At 43.7% G+C, this 20,249-nt stretch overlaps 1 protein-coding gene across 1 annotated transcript in view; it reads left to right on the forward strand.

The window, feature by feature from the left end:
* Positions 1–20,249, forward strand: part of LOC142750387 (dynein axonemal heavy chain 3-like) — a 1,255,980-nt gene that overhangs the window by 515,765 nt on the left and 719,966 nt on the right. Inside the window, exons 27-28 of the mRNA XM_075859390.1 lie at positions 240–438; positions 9,404–9,512. Of these exons, the coding sequence (XP_075715505.1) occupies positions 240–438; positions 9,404–9,512 (308 nt within the window). The remainder of the gene's footprint in view (positions 1–239; positions 439–9,403; positions 9,513–20,249) is intronic.

Raw genomic sequence — 20,249 nt, forward strand, 5'->3', positions numbered from 1 at the left:
AGTTTTGATCGGTGGGTGTCCGAGCACTGAGACCCCCAGCGGTAGTTAAATTGAAGAGGCAGAAGCACTCGGTGAGTGCTGTGCCGATTAGTTTCTGATCATCTTTCCTGTGATGTACAGACTCATAGACTTTCTATTGAGCCCGTACAAAGTGTGTACGACATTTTAAACATTGTGAGCTGAAGAATAATGCCTTTATATGATTTAATATAGCAAAAAAATATTTTGTTTTCTTACAGCTCGAGATGTTGTTTCCAGTTTGAACAACCATGGAATCTCTAACACCTCAGATTTCAGCTGGATTGCTCATATGAGATATTACTGGGATGAGGGCAATCTTGTAGTGAGAATGGTGACCACCAGTGTTCCTTATGGATATGAATATTTAGGAAACTCAGGCAGACTTGTTCTTACACCACTCACTGATCGATGTTTCAGGTAAAATCTGTTTGCATATATAGCTCGTAAAAATTTAGTTTCCCTTCTTTTAACTTTCTCCCACCCTTGATGGTTTTTTGTTTGGACTGGTGCCGAAAACTGAACTGAATATTCAAAATACAGCCACACCAGTGCTTTATATCCTTCCCCATTGTAGACTCACCCAATGGTGATCCATTCTGGGTATAAATTGTTTGCATATTTTATGTCCCAAAAGGTACATTTTACATTTAAAAAACGTACGCATCGCTTTCATTCACATTAAGGCCACATGCACACAATATATTACGTGCAGATTTTCTGTGTGGATTTTCCTGCGGCAAATCTGCAGTGTAATACAGTACCAGGAAAGTAATTAATATTTCAAGTAATCTCATTTACACATTGCAGAATTTTTCCGTACCTAAATTTGACCTCTGTATCTGTCTCCGAATTGTATCTGACAAGTTTATAAATAAACACACCAAAATCTGCAGCATAAAATTAGATTTTTTTTTACCGTGCCAAAAAACGCACTTTAAGCGTGGATTTTACCTGTGGAATTATCTGCGTTTATCTGCAGTTATGATGCAGACTTTCCACATCAAATTCCACGATGTGTGCATGTAGCCTTAAATATCATTCCAGGCAAAGCTGATACACTCTGCTATACTTAGTGCAGTGCTTGAAGGGGCCATGCATGACAATAAAGAACTGAAATGGGATAAACTCTGTGTTATGCACCCCCCCCCCCAGACCCTGCTATAGGCATTACATAGTGGTCTTTTAACCCCTTCCCGGTCCTAATCTATAGATATAGGTCCTAGCTGTCTAAGCTCCATGCATCTAGGGTGTATTTCTACAGTCCTAACTTTAATGGCAGAGTGCACTGTATTGCTGTAAAGAGATGGAGCTGTCTTTCCTGTGATGACAGGAAGCTAAAATGATCAGCTTTCTGCTGCAAAAAAAGTACTATAAACTGCGCTCACAGCGAGCACTGTTTTTAGTACTGGGTCCCTAATGCAGGTAACTTCCTTCCTGCATTTGGACTATTGCTATGGCAACCCGTGATGCCACAATGACATCACATGATTTAAACTGTTACCTCCTCCACTCTTCATGTAACCGTTGAAATGCTGTAATCTCAACATGGGGTTTCAATTGTTCCATGGGGAGAGGAGGGTGCTGGGAGGTCATAATCTATGTCCTCCTAGCATTCCGATAAATAATTAACCATCACTATTTTCTGTCTCTTCGGCCCTGTCCTATCTGCTCTTAACCCCCCAAAATAAAAAATACTGTACATAGGTACTTTGTTTACAGATCCCATATACCAGTAAACGGTGGGCATCAAGCTAGAATTATTATTATACTCGGATGTTATAGCAACAATGTATGTTGGGCAAAGTACACATATTTGGTATTGTTATACATGAGAGAGTGAGAGGATTAGATTCTCTTATAATGTTTTTTTGGTTAAAGTAATTATCTTAAATATTTTTTGAACAAGTAGAAGAGAATAATTTTTGTTTTATTTTTGCCCATTTTCCCATAGTATAAATCTAAAAAGAATATAAATTTATTAGTTCGCTTTCGGTGTCATAATAGGTTATGTTCACACGGCCTATTTTCAGACATAATTTGGGAGTTTTATGCCTCGAATTACGCCTGAAAAAACGGTTCCATTACGCCTACAAACATCTGCCCATAGCTTTCAATGGGAATTACGATGTTCTGTTCCCACAAGCCTTTATCTTATGCGTCGCTGTCAAAATAGAGTGCGTAAAATGACGGCACGTCAAAAGAAGTGCAGGACACTTCTTGGGCCGTTTTTGCAGGCGTTTTCATTGACTCCATTGAAAAACAGCTCCAATAACGGCCATAAAATACGCCGCAAAAAACGCGAGTTGTTAAAAAAACGTCTGAAAATCAGGAGCTGTTTTCAGGCGAAAGCAACTCCGTAATTTCAGACATATTTTGCTACTGCGTGTGAACATACCCTTAAAGTCCCACATGTGCTACGGTGAAATAAAACAACATTTAGCCATCTTCACCCTGAGATCATGTCAATCCAAAAGATGAAATTTTGCTGTTAGGAAAATGCCTGTTCGCTTAAAGGGAATGTGTTGCCATAAAAACATGTTGTTTTTTTTTTAATTAAACATTTAGTGTGTAGGTGATTAAACATTGTTCAAATTTTTTTTATTTTTTTCACGAGTCAGGAAATATTATAAATTAGATTCTAATTTATAATATTTCCCATTGCTGGTCACTAGATGGAGCTATTCCCAAAATTGCAGCATTGCAAAATTGGGTAAAAAGCCCTCGCTCTAGTGAGCTCTCAGCATCCCCCCCTCCTTTATCCTGGCTAGTGCCGGGATAAACGAGGGGTTTGAACGGTGTATCCTCCTACACTGTGTGTCGCCATTTTTTGAGCTAACACACAGTGTAGTAGGTTTACATACAGTAGTAAACGTACACAAACACGAACATACATTGAAATCTCTTACCTGCTCCTGCCGCCGCGGCTCCCTCCGGTCCGTCCGCTCCGTCTGCTGCCGCTGGTCCAAGTGCACAAGTCCGGAAGCCGCGACCGGAAGTAGTAATCTTACTGTCCGACCGCGACTTCTGGTCCACAGGAAAATGGCGCCGACGGCGCCAATTTCAAATTGGACTGTGTGGGAGCGGCGCATGCGCAGTTCCCACACAGACGGCGTACACAGAAGTGGATGGGACGGGAGCCGTTCGCAGTCCCTATGGGACTGTGGCTGCCGTATTCCATGTCTGTATGTGTCGTTAATCGACACATACAGAAATGGAACAAAAAATGGCAGCCCCCATAGGGAAGAAAAAGTGTAAAAATAAGAAAAAGTAAAACACAAACACACAAATAAATATAAACGTTTTTAATAAAGCACTAACATCTTTAACATATGAAAAAAAAAATTGTGATGACACTGTTCCTTTAAGATCACCATGACTACTCTTCTTTACTTTGAGCCTATCTCCTTTCTCTGTCTTTCTGCCAAATAGGCGTGGGGTTGTATTTATATCAGGCTTCTTCCACCTGGTCTTTGCTTGTGATTTTACTTGTCTTCTGGTTTTCTGATCAAGCTCTGACCCCAGGGGCGTAGCTAAAGGCTCATGGGCCCTGGTGCAAGAATTCAGCTTAGGCCCCCCTACCCCTCCCCAACACCACAAGACCCCTGCCGCGCCTATGGCCAGCCGCCTTGCCCAACAGCCACCCCAGTATACTTCCCCCCATAGCCGCCCCCACACAGTATAATGCCCCCCGTAGCTGCCCCATACAGTATAATACTCCCCATAACTGCCCTCATACAGTATAATGCTCCCCGTAGCTGCCCCCACACAGTATAATGCTCCCATAGCTACCCCCCACACAGTAAAATGCCCCCATACAGTATAATGCCCCCATAGCAGACCCCATACAGTATAATGCCCCTCATAAATTCCCCCATACAGTATAATGCCAGATAGCAGCCCCATACAGTATAATGTCCCCATAGCAGCCCCATACAGTATAATGCCTCCATAGCAGCCCCATACAGTATAATGCCCCCATAGCAGCCCCATACAGTGTAATGCCCCTCATAGCTAACCCCGCACAGTATAATGCCCCCATAAAGTATAATGCCCCATAGCAGCCCCATACAGTATAATGCCCCTCATAGCTGCCCCCACATAGTATAATGCCCTCCTTAGCTGCCCCACACAGTATAATGCCCCATACAGTATAATTCCCCCTTCAGCTGCCCCCACACAGTATAAAGCCCCCATATTTGTCTCCCTCCAGTGTAATGCCCCCATAGCTGCCACCATATGAGCCCCCGACAGTATAATGCCCCCATAGCAGCCCCATACAGTATAATGTCCCTCATAGCTGCCACCATATCAGCCCCCCATACAATAATACCCCTCATAGCTGCCACCATATCAGCCCCCTCCTTATACAGTATAATTCCTCCATATGTGCATAATAGAAAAATAATAAAGTTACTTACCTATCCCCGTTCCCACGACGGGTGAAGGAGGAGATCCTTCTCCTCCTTTGCCCTATGTTATGAGTGACTCGGCGCAGACAGGCGTGATGACGTCACTAAATCGCACCTGTCTGCGCCGAGCCGCTAATAGCTCATGGCACAGTGAATGCTGGAGGAAGGAGCCGTCAGCTCCTTGCTCCAGGATTAAATTCAACTGGATCTGCGTCCTGAGGACGAAAATACAGTTGGAAGCAGGACCTCGGTGAGTGGTTCGTGAACCCCCGGAGGTCTTCACACGACACCCCAGGGGGAGTGCGACCCACAGTTTGTAATGTATTGTGTTGTGCAGTTTGTGTTTGCGGTGGAGAGAAGAGAGGGGGGCCTGTAATTTAAACCCCCCGCTCCTCTCTCCATCGCAAACACAGACAGTACAATACAATAGACAGTACAATACAATACAGCACACATACATTACGGGCCCCCTCTGCAGCTCACCTGCAGTCTTCCATGCTCTTCCACATCGGGTCTTCCACAGTGGCTGCAACGCCCCCTCTCGTGACGTAACCAGGAAGTGCCGGCATCACGGCACATACCAACTTTGTATTAGCGCGCTGCATGGCAACGGGGGCCCTGCAGGATTGTGGGCCCGGTCGCAACTGTGACCGCTGCAACCCCTATAGCTACGCCACTGTCTGACACTCCCTGTCATTCTGACTTCTGGACTTCTTGGAAACTGACCTCGGCCTCTCTCTTGTTAACCCATAGTTTACCGATTTTGATAATCTGCTCCTGGTTGGTTCTGACCTCTGCTGTACCTGATTTCCACTTGCACTGTTTTGGACTTTCTGTTTACCCTCTGGTTGTCTGGTTATCCTGTCCAGTTATAGCCTGCATTGAACTCCTTATCCAACACAGAACTCTGCTAAGACAACCTGGATTCTATGTAGCAAAGACCATCCCACCTTGCGGTCGGCTCTAGCGAAAACCTTAGAATAGCATTAGACTCTGTCGATCAGAGTTGTGGCGGATTTGAGGTTGCGGTTTTATTTGCTCTCTCCCGGCAGACTCCAGCAGCCTTTGGGGAATCGCTCCACTTGCAATTCCATAACAGTTGCTGCTGGTATTGAGGCATCTGAAGGTCTTGGTCCTGATAGGGTTAAACATTTTGTATTTTCTATTTTATCATGTAATGTAACTATATTTTACAAATCACAATTACAGAGCAATTCATATATGTAAGGCTAAGTTTATACATGTGGCGGTGTGTTCCATTGTTCTTCTCCGTCAGAGAAGCAGAACAAGGGAGTAATGGAAGCAACGGTCCATTGCACAACAGACACCGCCGCTGGACAACAGAACCCATTGACTTTAATAGGTTCCGTTGGCTTCCCATCAGGGTATCCGTTATTTTACCGGAGACAATAGCGCAGCATAAACGGGGTCTTAAGTCTTCTTTTTATAGTGTTCTTTTTTTTCAGTATGAGAAGAATGTTAGAAAATTTTTCCTGAATAATTAGGAAATCTTTCCTTTTATGTCAGAAAAATATTGTATATAAGCAACAGAAAAAATGTATTTTTTATATATATAAGGTGTTCCAGCATGCTTTTGCTTATTATAATTATCATTAGGCATTAAATGGATTTGCCAAGATACCATTATAAGTCAAAATGGCTTTTTCCGGCAAGCAAGCTGTGGTGGCATGTGAAAATGCTAAATCATTATGGTTTTTGCAGCTGGCTACTTCAATTTCCTTCTATGAGCTGGCAGAATGTAACCTTAAAAACGTATTCTGTCCGCTTATACAAAGGTTAACACTACAACCTAGACATTTAAGTTTGTACTTTTTGTTTTTACGTTTAATTGTCTTTTTGCATAAAGCATATACAATAATGACTCTCCATTTCAACATTTGTGTGTGGCCTAAGATAATGTTTGGTGTCTTTGTATCATAGCAACCTCAGAAGAAACTTTGTTTAAAATAAATACCTTCCAAGTAACACATTCAGCTTACACAAAGTGAACATAATGATTCACCATGGGAACTTTAGAAAAATGCCCTCCTGCCAGATAACATTTCTTTTAATGTCTTTTGGTGTCTTACTGGTGTCTTACTGAAATAATGTCATGCTGCCATTTCTCGACAACAATTAATGTAGCTATGTTCATGCAGACAGCAAGTTTGCTTGTGATTTGTTTGTTTCTGGCAGAGCTAATACATTTAAAGTAGCTTCAAAATTACAAAACAAGAGTGATTCAAATACCACCTGTCGTTTACGGTCGAACAGCCATTTATTTACCACATTTTCTTTAACGCAGCACATGCTGACCTTTGCGTAAACAGGAATAAAAATGTTTTCATGTCCTCGCAGTCAAAAACTAGGAACCAAATGTGAAAAGAATAGGGGAGATAAAACTCAAATGTTCCCTTAAATTGTGAATAGAAAGAGGGGAATTTTTACAAGGCTTGTCTGTTATAATTTAGCAAACAGTTGCTGGACAGAAAATCCTTATGGTTGTAAAAATTTGTTAGCATACCTGCTGTCATGGTATAAAGTAGTAGCAGTTCAGCAATCTGTAATTTGTGTTGCTAAGTATAAGGCTGTGTCCACATTGTGTATGCAGTGTACGTTTAATGTGTACGTGCGGAAAGCTCCTGGTATATAGGTTAAAGGTATCAATGGGAAAAAGAGTTTGGCCACCGTCAGGCTGGTATACGTTAGCATTCCTTTTTTTTTGCTGAATAGAATAACGTAGTCGACTACGTTATTCTATCCAGCGGCATCCAGTAAAAAAAACGTATACTGCGCGGTATATGGCTTTTAGCATGGGAAGCCTTTGGGGGACATATTCCAATATCTGCCACGTGTCACAGGTATCTGTTTAATGTATACCTCTTTTAATGCTTTTAATGAAATATATGTTAAATTGATGCCGTTACAGCCTATGGAGGATTGATTCTTCTGCTAATACCTAACAGTGGTATCCGTCACGCAAATAAAATAATGGAAGATGTATACATTAAACGGATGCCATATTAGCCTATGGGAGACATGCCACTGCTAGGCACCTGTAACAGCCTCCATTTAATGTATACATCTGAATCTTAAACCTAGCGTAAACGTATCCTTACTCCTTATAAAAAGTCCCATAGTGCAGAGTTGCTTCTCAGAGAAGATTCTCAATGTGACTCATCAAGGTCTAACTAGAGCACAATTTTATCATTTTAATTGTCAGATTTTAGCTAGATGAAACTTGTATAAATTCGGTGGGGTCTGATCTTGCGAATGAAGTTCTTCCCTGCAGGTCCATATTGTCGCGGTGCAGGGAAAAAATTTAAAGGAACCATAGTGGTAAAACAGCACTGCAGTCCCTTTATTAAGTGATATACCATCACTTTCTATGATAGGAAAACTCCTTTTAAAAGGATTTCCACACAGAATGTAAAAAATGTCCATATACTAGAAAATGCAAATAGTCTTGATTAGAGAAGAGCACATTTCTCAAAATTAGTTTCGGGTCCGATTCGGTTGAACCGGCCATCAGAATTGATTCGAGTTTGAATAAATTTGGTGCGTATCGAAAGTGCACCAGTTGCCCTGAAAAGTCTTGTATGACACTCTGAGGTCCTCTAGGTCTGTATCCAAACCCTTTCAAGCTCTTTAAAGCCAAGAAGTCATTAGTAATGTTAAAGTGTCAGCAACGCATAAGGATATGGGTAAACAGATGGTAGCCTTTAGTAACAGCCTCTTTAAAAAAAAACACTGCACATTCAGATTTTTTTTTTAATAGTAAAAAAAGTTCCAAAAATCATCCTGCTGTCAGATGTCTGCCAATGTTTATACAAAAGGTACATGAAACCCTAGCTTTTTAACAAGCGGTCTAAAAATTATCCCCTTTTGGGGGCGGATGCTTGCCGGTGTTTATACACACGGTGGTATTGGAAGAAGCAATGGCTTTTTAACAAGCAGTCCAAAATTATCATTTTTCATGATTCTCAGCTATGTGGCACAATACCGAAATATGGGCACTTGGTACGTGCAGCTAATTAATGTGAGAGGAAACCACCTTGAAGTAAGGGAAGAGGTTGTTTCTCCTTAAAAAGGTTTGTTAAACGTATTTTAATTATGTGCATTGCATTACTTCTGTGTATGAGACTTATTTGGGGGCTTGACGTTCTGAGCTGTATGGGTGGCATTTTGAATGATTCCATACATGACAGTTATTTATATGAATATAGAGGCAATATCTAAACTATTCAGCACAATGTTTTGATCAGTGAATATTCAAACCAAAAAGAAAAACCCAGTGCAGAAAACCTTAGATTTGACATTAAAAGTTAGTGAGAATACAACTAAGCAGAAATGTCTCATACTATACAGTATAATTAACCAGGTGTTTTAGTGCATATAAATCTTAAGCTGTGACTGTGCATTCAATTTTCACACCTTTCTGGCTTTGCTCAGGAGTTTTTTCTTGCTGAGTCTTAAGCTGGAAAAGTATATTTCGCATATTTCCAGTAAAATTATATAACTAATTTAAATAATAGATAATTCAATGCATTTTAGATCTTTTTCCAATAAACTATAAAACCATTTGATCAGTGTTTAAAATAATAATGTTCAGTTCCTCCCCAAATTGAAATAAACAAAATAGCAATAAAAAGAAGGACAAAGATTTTTCTAAATACTGTTTTGTTTATACTTAATATTATTCCGTGTTCATTGGTCTCAGTGGTAATGACCTCTATATTCCCGCCAAAAACCCTTTATTCTTGTACAATAATCTCAGGCCTTAATGTTGCGGAAAAAGCTCATTGGGGAAAAGAACAGATTAAAATTTTCCACTAACAGATATTAAACTCTAAAGTTTATTTATTTTCATTTTCTTTATGGTTTTAAAGTTTTACTTATCCTGCTGTTTCAGTTAAATAAGATTTTAATCTGTGCTATTAAGTAATCAGTTATATCTTATGCTTGTGTCTCAGAACATTAATGGGAGCTCTGCAGCTAAACCTCGGAGGGGCACCAGAGGGACCAGCAGGAACAGGCAAAACAGAGACCTGTAAGGACTTGGCTAGAGCAGTGGCAAAACAGGTAAAACATTCACATTGTCATATGTTAGACCTACATATGCAACAAATCCACATATAGTGACATAAACAACTCAACAATTACTCAGATGTAGGTAAAGTTTGAAAAAGATAGTAACAAAATATGCTTTTTTACATTTAAGCTAATTTTTTCAGGTAATAATATAGTTTTACCCTAAAACAGTTTGTTTTTTTATTTGTGATGATGGTCATTGTCTACTGTAAATTTTGATATGTTACATATTTATTTAAGGGTAATTGGGTCAGGGCTAGCATTAAAACAATTATTGGAGGGGGAAGCATTTTTTTGAAATTTTTTTTTTGGGGGGGGGGGAATTTTATGAGTAGTTTTATTTAATTAACTTTTGTTTGCTTTCCTGCTTTTATTTTTTTGTTATTATGCCCTGTCCCTCAAAGATCATCAAAGACCTTGAGGGGACTTTATTATTTCATTAGAATTTTTTCACACTATACATTTACACTATTATTTAGCCCCAGTTACAGGAGAAATTAGCCCTGTTATAGTGACTATTGTCACACTTAGGACTGTGATAGTCTAGTTAGACCCAGCAGCAGTCTCCTACTACCGGCATCCTGGCGATTAAGTGACCAATAGAGGCAGCGGCCTCTAATCTAAACACAACACTCATTGAGCGCCGTGTACGTGAGCACAGAGAGAACAAAAGCGGTGAAAACCAATTCTGTCTTCTCTCCAGGGTACCTGGCAGTCTCTGGTGGCCAAGCACCTGACATTCAGCTGCCCAGTCGCGAGTGCATTATGCTTAACCTCTTCCCGACATCCGCTGTATATGTAAAATGCACAGTGGGGGAGTAAGGAGCGGGCTCTTGGGCTGAGCCCGATCCATAGAACGAGCGTATTGGCTGTATGTTTAACAGTCAAGACATTGGGGTAACTAGCGCGATCCCGCTGGTTTAACCCGTAAATGCTGCGGTCAAAAGCGACCGTGGCATTAAAATGACTAGAAACAGGGAGCGGCCCCCTGTAACGTTGCAATGGCCCCCTGCCACACAATCGCTGGGTGCCATTGGCATGGCAGCCTGGGGGCCTGATGAAGGCCCCCAAGTCTGCCATCTGTGTACTCCTATGAAGCCCTGCATATGGTCGTACATAGGGCCTCTGGAAGGGCTTCATAGGAGAGTGTCAGTATCACGATATACTGCAATACATTAGTAATTTAGTATATCTGTGTCCCATAGAGGCTGCTAAGCCTGGTACATATAAAATGAGTTTCACATTATTTCATACTTTATGCATATAGTGTAAATGTCAATCAAAGGGACTCAACCCAAAATTTAAAGAGACAGCAGGATTTTCTGCAAGCTCCTGAAACAGGAGTTTATTTTCTCTAAACGCCAAATCTTGCTTAGTCTGCCATGACAGATTATTGGGAGAAGGTTGCTATTGCTAGCAAGAGAGTGTTCTTAGCTTAGTTCTGTGAAAAGGATGGGGCGTAAAAAGAAGTGGCTCCTTGGACACATTAGTGTATGTTCACACAGGCTATTTTCAGCCGTTTTTCAGGCCGTAAACATTGCAAAAAAAGCTGAAAAATCGGAAGCCTACAAACATCTGCCCATTGATTTCAATGTTTACGCCGTATTTTCAAAAAGCGGAGAGTAAACTGACGCCCCCATAAAATAAAGTGCATGTCACTTCTTGAGCTGTTTTTGGAGCTATTTTTAATTGACTCAATAGAAAAACAGCTCCAAAAATGTCCGCAAAAAACGTGTTTGATTAAAAAATGGCTGAAAATCAGGAGCTGTTCTCCCTTGAAAACAGCTCCGTATTATCAGCCGTATTTTGTTAACTGTGTGAACATACCCTAACACCCTAATATTGTATTCACACTTTTGGTTTTGTAGTCTTTTCAAGTCTAGTCTAATCAATGCAAAAAAAAGCTACAAAACCAGTATATGTGAATGCACTCTACGGATACCAGCCTAATACTCAACTGTTCATGATTGTAGACCAGCAGGTGTTTCCACCAGAATACATGTTACTAGACCTTCTGTGATTGACCTACTGGTTACATTGCCTGAACATAATTATTAATTCGGCGATATTCACATGCCATTTTTCAGACATATTTCGGAGCGCAAAACGCTCGTATTTCACTTCGAAATAAACTTGAAATACACCGAAACTGTTTCTCATTGATATCAATTATGTTGCTGAATTAAAAACGTCTTGTAAAAATACGCTCCATAAAAAAGAAATGACATGTCAATTTTTGAAGCGTTTTATACCCTGATTTTTTTCATTAACATTTTCCATTGACACTTCAAAAATGCTTCTAAAAAGCTCCAAATAGTTATCAAGGACAGATACAAAAAAATAAAAATAAAAAAAATCTATAAAAATAACATACCCTGAATGGTCCCCGGTTATAAGTGGTGTACCCCAGGGTTCTGTGCTGGGACCACTATTATTCAACTTATTTATTAATGATATAGTGGATGGGATTAATGGCACTATTTCTATTTTTGCAGATGACACCAAGCTATGTAATATAGTTCAGTTTATGGAAGATGTTCGTGAATTGCAAGCAGATTTAAACAAACTGAGTGTTTGGGCGTCCACTTGGCAAATGAGGTTTAATGTAGATAAATGTAAAGTTATGCACCTGGGTAAGAACAACCTGCGTGCATCATATGTCCTAGGGGAAGCTACACTGCGGGAGTCACTTGTTGAGAAGGATCTGGGTGTACTTGTAACTCATAAACTAAATAGCAGCATGCAATGTCAATCAGCTGCTTCAAAGGCCAGCAAGATATTGTCGTGTATTAAGAGAGGCATGGACTCGCGGGACAGGGATATAATATTAGCACTTTACAAAGCATTAGTGAGGCTTCATCTAGAATATGCAGTTCAGTCCTGGGGTCCAGTTCATAGAAATCATGCCCTGGAGTTAGAAAAAATACAAAGAGGAGCAACGAAGCTAACAAGGGGCATGGAGAATCTAAGTTATGAGGAAAGATTAAAAGAAATAAACCTATTTAGCCTTGAAAAAAGAAGACTAAGGGGGGACATGATTAACTTATATAAAAATATTAATGGCACATACAAAAAATCTGGTGAAATCCTGTTCCATGTAAAACCCCCTCAAAAAACAAGGGGGCTCTCCCTCTGTCAGGAGAAAAAAAAGGTTCAACCTGCAGAGGCGACAAGTCTTCTTTACTGTGAGAACTTTGAATTTATGGAATAGTCTACCACAGGAGCTGGTCACAGCAGGGACAGTAGATGGCTCCAAAAAAGGCTTAGATAATTTCCTAGAACAAAAAAATATAAGCTCTTATGTGTAGAAATGTTTTGCTTTCCTTTACCCATCCCTTGGTTGAACTTGATCAACATGTGTATTTTTTCAACTGTACGGACTATGTAACTGTAATGTCGGGGTAGGGAGACAGACAGGGGAGGCCTAATCTACCCGCCACTCAGTCCATGGAGTAGCAGAGCCAGGAAACCGGACAGAATCTCAGGCAAAGGAGGAGCAGGAAATGAAGGTATAAATAGACCGAGGGCGGGAGCTAGCTCAGTCTGGCCAGGCTGTGTTAGGTTCTCCCGCTCCTCAGCCTACCAGTGTAAAGGATCTGCCAGGCACTACGTCTGTGGATACTCCCAGGATTAATCAGTTGACACCTGAGGCCAGACCTCTTAGACTGACACCGGCTCCCACCAATCAGGGTGGCAGGCTCAGGAGTGGGAGAGCCTATCGCGGCCTGGTCAGTCGGAGTTAGCTCCGCCCCCTGTCCATTTATACCTGCCGTTTTCTCTTCCTCATTGCTTGTGATTCTTCTTGGATTCCTGGCCCCACTGCTGCCTTGCTCCAGCCTGCTTCTGCCGTGCTTCTGCCTTGCTTCAGTTCCCGCTTATCCTGCTTCGCTCTGCCCCCTGGCTTGCTTCCTGCTCCGTGCTCTGCGTTTGTATACTCCACTACTTCCTGATCCTGACTGGCTCGTTCACCACTCCGTTTCCTCACGGTGTTCCGTGGGCTACTGCCCCTTCCCTTGCTTGTTCCCTGTTTGTATCCCCTTGCACTTAGTCAGCGTAGGGACCGCCGCCAAGTTGTACCCCGTCGCCTAGGGCGGGTCGTTGCAAGTAGGCAGGGACAGGGCGGTGGGTAGATTAGGGCTCACTTGTTCTCTTCACCTCCTTCCTGCCATAACATAATCACAAGCCCATACCTAGTCTACCATTTCTCCTACGCTGACGCTATCATGGACCCCCTTGAGACCCTGACCCAGCAGATGCAGGGCCTCTCCCTACAGGTCCAGGCCCTGGCTCAGAGGGTCAACCAGTCTGATGCTGCCATAGTAGTACCCCTCACCTCACCTCTAGAACCCGACCTCAAGTTACCTGACCGGTTCTCAGGGGACCGTAAGACTTTTCTCTCCTTCCGGGAGAGTTGCAGACTTTACTTCCGTCTAAAACCTCACTCCTCAGGTTCCGAGAACCAGCGGGTGGGTATCATTATATCCCGACTCCAGGAAGGGCCCCAAGAGTGGGCCTTCTCCTTGGCTCCTGACGCCCCTGAACTTTCCTCCGTTGATCGTTTTTTCTCTGCCCTCGGACTCATTTACGATGAGACTGACAGGACTGCCTTAGCCGAGAGTCAGCTGGTGATCTTACGTCAGGGTAGGAGACCTGTTGAGGAATACTGTTCTGATTTTAGAAAGTGGTGCGTAGCTTCTCGGTGGAACGACCCGGCCCTAAGGTGCCAGTTTAGGTTAGGATTATCTGACGCCCTGAAGGATCTGCTTGTTAGCTACCCCTCTTCTGACTCCCTAGACCAGGTTATGGCCCTAGCAGTACGACTTGACCGATGTCTCAGGGAACGTCAGCTTGAACGTTTCAATGTTTTCCCCTCTGACTTCCCTGCGATTCCCCCCGAGGTCCCATATCCTCGCTCTTCCACGGAAGACTCGGAGGTACCTATGCAACTCGGGGCCTCCATGTCCCCTCGACAACGTAGAGAGTTCCGCAGGAAGAATGGTCTCTGCTTCTATTGTGGGGATGACAAGCATCTACTGAACACCTGTCCCAGGCGCAAGAATAAGCAGCCGGAAAACTTCCGCGCCTAAGTGATCATCGGGGAGGTCACTTGGGCGCACAGGTATTTCCCGTTAATATGAAACGCAATAAAATTTTGCTTCCCTTTCAGGTCTCGTTTGCTGGCCGGTCTGCCACTGGCAGTGCCTTCGTGGATTCTGGCTCATCTGCTAATATCATGTCTGTGGAATTTGCTATGTCTCTAAAAATGCCTTTTATTGATTTGCCTTATCCTGTCCCGGTCGTGGGTATCGACTCCACTCCTCTTGCTAATGGTTATTTTACTCAGCATACTCCTGTTTTTGAACTCCTTGTTGGCTCCATGCATTTTGAGCAGTGCTCTGTACTGGTGATGCAGGGATTATCGTCCGATCTGGTATTAGGTCTTCCCTGGTTGCAGCTGCATAATCCCACGTTTGATTGGAATACTGGGGATCTCACCAAATGGGGTAGTGAATGCCTGACGTCATGTCTTTCGGTTAACTCTATTTCTCCCCGTGAGGAGGTAAACACGCTACCTGAGTTTGTTCAGGACTTCGCTGATGTGTTTTCTAAGGAGGCCTCCGAGGTGTTGCCCCCTCATAGAGATTACGATTGCGCCATCGATTTGGTACCTGTAGCTAAGCTTCCTAAGGGTAGGATATTTAATCTTTCATGTCCTGAACGTGAAGCTATGAGGGAGTATATCCAAGAATGCCTGGCCAAGGGTTTCATTCGCCCCTCGACTTCTCCTGTAGGTGCTGGCTTCTTCTTCGTGGGGAAGAAGGATGGTGGTCTTAGGCCGTGCATTGACTATCGGAACTTGAATAAGGTCACAGTAAGGAACCAGTATCCCCTTCCTTTGATTCCGGATCTTTTTAATCAGGTTCAGGGGGCCCAATGGTTCTCTAAGTTCGATCTACGGGGGGCATATAACCTTATCCCCATCAAAGAGGGGGGTGAGTGGAAGACTGCGTTCAACACGCCCGAAGGTCATTTCGAATACCTGGTCATGCCCTTTGGGTTGTGTAATGCCCCTGCCGTCTTCCAGAATTTTATTAATGAAATTCTGAGAGATTACCTGGGAAATTTTCTTGTAGTGTACCTTGATGACATACTGGTGTTTTCCAAGGACTGGTCCTCCCACGTGGAGCATGTCAGGAAGGTCCTCCAGGTCCTCCGGGAAAATAATCTGTTTGCGAAAACCGAAAAATGTGTGTTTGGGGTACAGGAGATACCATTTTTGGGTCAAATCCTCACTCCTCATGAATTCCGCATGGACCCTGCCAAGGTTCAGGCTGTGGCGGAATGGGTCCAACCTGCCTCCCTGAAAGCGCTACAGTGTTTTTTGGGGTTCGCTAACTATTACAGGAGATTTATTGCCAACTTCTCGGTCGTCGCTAAGCCTCTTACGGACCTCACTCGCAAGGGTGCTGATGTCCTCCACTGGCCTCCTGAGGCCGTCCAGGCTTTTGAGACCCTCAAGAAGTGCTTTATCTCGGCCCCCGTGCTGGTTCAGCCCAACCAAAGGGAGCCATTTATTGTGGAGGTTGACGCGTACGAGGTGGGAGTGGGGGCCGTCTTGTCCCAGGGTACCAGCTCCCTCACCCATCTCCGCCCCTGTGCTTACTTCTCTAGGAAGTTTTCGCCCACGGAGAGTAACTATGATATTGGCAACCGCGAACTTTTAGCCATTAAATGGGCTTTTGAAGAGTGGCGTCACTTCCTGGAGGGGGCCAGACACCAGGTAACGGTCCTTACTGACCACAAGAATCTGGTTTTCCTAGAATCTGCCCGGAGGCTTAATCCTAGACAAGCTCGATGGGCGCTATTCTTTACCAGATTTAACTTCTTGTTTACCTATAGGGCTGGGTCCAAAAATATTAAGGCTGATGCTCTGTCACGTAGTTTCATGGCCAATCCTCCTTCTGAGAAGGATCCTGCTTGTATTTTACCCCCTGGTATAATCGTTTCTACCACTGATTCTGATTTAGCCTCTGACATTGCGGCTGATCAAGGTTCAGCTCCCGGGAACCTCCCTGGGGACAAGCTGTTTGTCCCCCTGCAATACCGGCTAAGGGTACTCAGGGAAAACCATGACTCCGCACTATCTGGTCATCCTGGCATCTTGGGTACCAAACACCTCATTACCAGAAACTATTGGTGGCCTGGGTTGCCTAAAGACGTTAGGGCTTACGTCGCCGCTTGTGAAGTTTGTGCTAGGTCCAAGACCCCTAGGTCCCGACCTGCGGGCTTACTACGTTCTGTGCCCATTCCCCAGAGACCTTGGACCCATATCTCCATGGATTTTATCACCGATTTGCCTCCTTCTCAGGGCAAGTCGGTTGTGTGGGTGGTAGTAGACCGCTTCAGCAAGATGTGCCACTTTGTGCCCCTTAAGAAACTACCTAACGCCAAGACGTTAGCTTCTTTGTTTGTTAAACACATTCTGCGTCTCCATGGGGCCCCAGTCGATATCGTTTCTGACAGAGGGGTACAATTTGTTTCCTTATTTTGGAGAGCTTTTTGTAAAAAGTTGGAGATTGATCTGTCCTTCTCCTCCGCCTTCCATCCCGAAACTAATGGCCAAACAGAAAGGACTAATCAATCCCTGGAACAATATTTAAGGTGTTTCATCTCTGACTGTCAATTTGATTGGGTCTCATTCCTTCCCCTCGCCGAATTTTCCCTGAATAACCGGGTCAGTAACTCGTCAGGGGTCTCCCCGTTTTTCTGTAATTTCGGGTTTAATCCAAGGTTCTCCTCCGTTTCTCCTGGTTGTTCCAATAATCCCGAGGTAGAGGACGTTCATCGGGAACTGTGCACAGTCTGGGCCAAGGTTCAGAAGAACCTAGAGGCGTCCCAGAGCGTACAAAAGATTCAGGCTGATAGAAGACGTTCTGCTAATCCCCGGTTTGTCGTCGGGGATCTGGTGTGGTTGTCGTCTAGGAACTTGCGCCTTAAGGTCCCGTCCAGGAAGTTTGCTCCCCGATTAATTGGGCCTTATAAGGTCATTGAAGTCCTCAACCCTGTATCCTTCCGTCTGGAGCTGCCCCCATCCTTTCGCATACACGACGTCTTTCATGCCTCCCTCCTTAAACGCTGCTCCCCGTCCTGGTCCCCCTCCAGGAAACCTCCTGTTCCTGTTCTCACCCCTGAGGGGGTGGAATTCGAGGTGGCCAAGATTGTGGACAGTAGGATGATCCATGGCTCCCTCCAGTACCTGGTCCATTGGAGAGGATACGGGCCGGAGGAGAGGACTTGGGTACCTGCTCGAGATGTTCACGCTGGGGTATTGGTCAGGAGGTTCCACCTTCTCTTCCCCACTAAACCGGGTCCTCTTTGTAAGGGTCCGGTGGCCCCTCATAAAAGGGGGAGTACTGTAAAGGATCTGCCAGGCACTACGTCTGTGGATACTCCCAGGATTAATCAGTCGACACCTGAGGCCAGACCTCTTAGACTGACACCGGCTCCCACCAATCAGGGTGGCAGGCTCAGGAGTGGGAGAGCCTATCGCGGCCTGGTCAGTCGGAGTTAGCTCCGCCCCCTGTCCATTTATTCCTGCCGTTTTCTCTTCCTCATTACTTGTGATTCTTATTGGATTCCTGGCCCCACTGCTGCCTTGCTCCAGCCTGCTTCTGCCGTGCTTCTGCCTTGCTTCAGTTCCCGCTTATCCTGCTTCGCTCTGCCCCCTGGCTTGCTTTCTGCTCCATGCTCTGCGTTTGTATACTCCACTACTTCCTGATCCTGACTGGCTCGTTCACCACTCCGTTTCTTCACGGTGTTCCGTGGGCTACTGCCCCTTCCCTTGCTTGTTCCCTGTTTGTATCCCCTAGCACTTAGTCAGCGTAGGGACCGCCGCCAAGTTGTACCCCGTCGCCTAGGGCGGGTCGTTGCAAGTAGGCAGGGACAGGGCGGTTGGTAGATTAGGGCTCACTTGTTCCCTTCACCTCCTTCCTGCCATAACAACCAGCCTGAGTGGTAGCAGATCGAGTCACTCTATCAGACTTAGGAGCAGATGCAGACTGATTAACCACGGGCGTCGACACAGAAGCTGTGTCTGGCAGATCCTTTACAGTAACTATGTAACAATCCTAAAAAGATTTTAAAATAACCTATTGCATTTCCCACAGCAAGAAAACAATTTTTTTTTCCTCTCTAGAATTATGTGGAAACCGTTTGATGTGTATTGTATTCCTAATTTATAAAACATTTGTAATATTATTCTGCTAGGCCTCTACAAGCATCACCACCATTATTAATAGTATTGAAGAAGATTTGTGAATAATGTGATAAAGATTGAGGATTCACAAATGAATGTAAAAATTGTATAGTTGCAGTAGCACTCACTCACAGCAATGGCTGCCTGTGCCTGCCCAACTAGCACACTCCTATCTCTCTCTCTAAACTCTATCTCTCTATCAAATTACTGTAAATCTAACTCTCTAATAAAAAGCACTCGTTTTACGATTGTGTGAAAGCAGCCTATGGCTGTAATATGAGATGAGAGAATCTCCCAAAAATGTTTGGGTCCGATTAGTTTGAATCGGCCATCCGATTTAAATTGTAATGCAAAAGTCCCCCGATTGCCCTAAAAACTTGTGTCTGACTCTTTAACCCCTTCCCGCTCCTGGACGTACTGTTAGGTCATGGTAACTGTATCGTTCGCGCTCCATGACCTAATAGTACGTCACGGGAGTAACGGCCATTTCGGCCGTCTCCCCGACACATGCAGGAGCTGTGACAGCTGCTGTCTCGTACAGCAGTTGCTGCAGCTCCTATCGCGGGGACCGATCGCTGTTCAATAGCGATCGCGGCTTTTTAGGGGTTAAACCACCATCGACGACCCGCTACTTGATAGCGGGCAGCGATGGTTGCTTTGGCAACCGGACGCCTAATAATGGCGTCCGGCTATGCCATCTATGGTAGCCTAGTGGGTCCTGACAAAGTCAGGACCCACTATGCTTGCTGTCAGTGAGTAGCTGACAGCTCTACTACACTGCACTACGCATGTAGTGCAGTGTATTAGAATTGCAATCAGGGCCTCCTGCCCCCAAGCCCCCTAGTGGGACAAAGTAATAAAGTTAAAAAAAAGATAAAAAAAAGTTGTGTAAAAATAAGAAAGTAAAAGTTTTAAAAGTAATGAAAGTAAAAATCCCCCTCTTTCCCTTATCAGTCCTTTATTATTAATAAAAATACACCATACATAGTTGGTATCGCTGCATCCGTAACGGCCTGACCTACAAAATTATTTTGTTATTTATCCCACGCAGGGAACGCCATAAAAGAAAATAACAATAAACCATACCAGAATCACAATTGTTTGGTCACTTCACCTCATAAAAAATGAAACAAAAAGATATCAAAAAGTCGCATGTACCTAAAAATGGTTCTGATCTAAATTACAGTTCGTTACGCAAAAAACAAGTCCTCACACGGCTTTTTTTGATGGAAAAATAAGTAAGTTATGGCTCTTAGAATATGGCAACACAAAAAGAAAATTATTTTTTACAAAACGTATTTTGTTGTGCAGACGCCATAAAGGCATGTTCAGACGTGGCAGAATTCTGCAGACACTGTCCGCATCAATGCCGCACATAATCTGTGTTGCAGATTCCGTTGCGCCTTTGCCTAAAATGTGAAGTAAAATGCTGTGGATTAGTCGTTGCGAATTCAGGTGAAGAGTACATCCTG

This window comes from Rhinoderma darwinii, chromosome 3 (genome assembly GCF_050947455.1).
Source record: "Rhinoderma darwinii isolate aRhiDar2 chromosome 3, aRhiDar2.hap1, whole genome shotgun sequence".
Classification (NCBI taxonomy): Eukaryota; Metazoa; Chordata; class Amphibia; order Anura; family Rhinodermatidae; genus Rhinoderma; species Rhinoderma darwinii.